This window comes from Monopterus albus, unplaced genomic scaffold, assembly GCF_001952655.1.
Source record: "Monopterus albus unplaced genomic scaffold, M_albus_1.0 scaffold412.1, whole genome shotgun sequence".
Classification (NCBI taxonomy): domain Eukaryota; kingdom Metazoa; phylum Chordata; class Actinopteri; order Synbranchiformes; family Synbranchidae; genus Monopterus; species Monopterus albus.
Window position 1 is genome coordinate 78,084 of NW_018128292.1, and position 2,172 is coordinate 80,255.

The 2,172-nt window shown below is 45.3% G+C and overlaps 1 protein-coding gene across 2 annotated transcripts in view; it reads right to left on the reverse strand.

Annotated features, from left to right (window-relative positions):
- mxi1 (max interactor 1, dimerization protein) overlaps nucleotides 1-2,172 on the reverse strand; it is a 33,089-nt gene that overhangs the window by 4,610 nt on the left and 26,307 nt on the right. For both annotated transcript variants that reach the window (XM_020586541.1, XM_020586542.1), the window contains exon 4: nucleotides 8-105. In XM_020586541.1, coding sequence (XP_020442197.1) covers nucleotides 8-105 — 98 coding nt within the window. The remainder of the gene's footprint in view (nucleotides 1-7; nucleotides 106-2,172) is intronic.

Genomic DNA, 2,172 nt, shown 5'->3' on the forward strand with positions numbered 1-2,172 from the left:
GCTTTGCTTTTGTTCGGGAGGCCAAACGTGGTGTGACGGTTGCAGTCAGGTCCCAAGGGTATGAGGGCCTTCAATCGCTCTAGACACAGCCGCAGGTGAGCTCGTCTGCAAAGGAAAGACACGACAGAAAGAGAAACAGAACGATTAGACAAAAGACACTAGGTCAGGGCTAAGGCCTGCACACATACAAACTGCTTTGCATCCTGGAAGTTAAAGCTGTTCACTTCTGCTGAGAAGCCTTGTCCAGCTTGTGTACAGATTTAAACCAGTACAATCTAGTCTCAAAGCAGTTTCACTATTTGCACTCCACTGCAACCTCACATCAAAGGTCAGGAGGTTCACCCTAAACAGCTTAAATCAGTTTATCCTGTGCAGAGGTAACTGTCTAAACACAGATCTCAAGCTGTTCATGACTTTACTCCTGCCTCAAGTAAAAACAACATATTTGCGACTGTTCTAAGGGCTCTAGTGATTTTTAAGATTAGTGTGTCTGATGGCAGATTTCCCCTTTAAACCATTAGTAGTTCAAGCTGTACTGTGTCACCATGGGATGTGGGCTTATTAACACACACTTGTATTCTTGTTTTCCAAGAATCTGCCAGCTACACACAGACCTGTTTCATGTAATGTCAATCCCCAGCTTTTTGTTCAACAGCACAGCAGGTTACATATGATTCATGTCTTGTGAGAGCCTCGAGACGACACTTTATCCTCTGCTGGTATTTCTTACAGCGAGCTTTAGTTACCCTTCTCGCCTACATTATGTACAAGTTTCAGCTGGGGGAGGGGCGTGGGGGTGCATGGAAAGGTGTAATGGCATTTCCTGAACCCTGCTTGGCTGGTATACTCCATCATCCTGACAATCTCTTATTCTGTGACTGGAAACAGACCCTGGGTACTATCTATCCTGCTAATAGCCCAAAGTTCAGAGGTAAAGAGAGATAATTGTGGCCATAACACAATCAGCGCTCCATTAGCAGGAGCTACCCTTTCAGCTAGCCTGAAGGGAACAGTGGTGAGACATTAAAAGTTGGTGGACTCAGTGGAGTGACCCTGACTCAGGAACTACTGTATCTCTGGGGGAGCCCAAATGAGACAAGCCCAGGGGACGAGATGGTTGGGCTAGACTGCTCTCTGCTGTGTTCTGCTACTTTAAGACATGTGAGCACTGGTATATCTGTCTGTGTGTGTGTGTGTGGAGGGGAGGTTGAACTATGCATGGATGGTACTGATAAGAACACCAGAGGAGAGCAGGCCATTGCAGCGGTACAGTATGCACGAGAGTGAACAGGATGAGTGCTGCATGTCCGCAAAGTGAACGAGGAGGTGCCCTGATTCAGTCTGTAGTCTGGCTCAGGTCATCTTTCTGTGTAATCAGTTCTATTCACGGCGAAGCGCAGAACCCACTTTTGCCCTTTATCTATGAAATGTCTGTGTTTGTCTCCTTTGTGTCCCAACATCTTTGTCCTGCAATGGCACATAGAGACAAGGCACACACAAGTAGCTATCCCCTGACAATAAATCACACTATACTCTTTCACAGCAACCTGAAGGGCCACATTCAGCTCTACCCTGGAGATGTTGAGGACACGCTACAGAGAATACAACGTGGTTTAGTATCTGTGTTGATTACAATTCAGCCCATTTGTTTGATGCTGTAATTATGATTATTACTTGATTATGTGGAAATAAAGCGTAAACACATTTAATCAACATTGCATGCCAGAACAACCACAGAATTCATACACTACCCATATACTGTATGTGCATGCTTTTATGAAATCTAATTTGCTCTCTTTTTATCCTTGGTGACATTTTTTGACACATGGGCATGGGCTGCCTGATAAAGAAGCCTGTGAGGGCAGATCAGGACACACTGGTCATGTATGGACCTCTATGTTTGTCCATCTGGCCTCGTCCATCCAGATTTAAACAACCATCTCAGCATACAACCTCTGATAACCTCTGACATGATGAATGTACAGAGGAAACAGGGGTAAGCTGACTGCACAGAGTGCACCACAGAGCATCGCCACACTTCTAGCAGTGGCTATGACTGAAGTATCCAATTATGGTTCTTAGTGCTAACACTTCTATTAGTGAGTGTGGTGTGAGGCGTCACTTGTCGGGCTGCTGAATCAACACTTTTTTGCTGAGTCAGCATGAAACTAC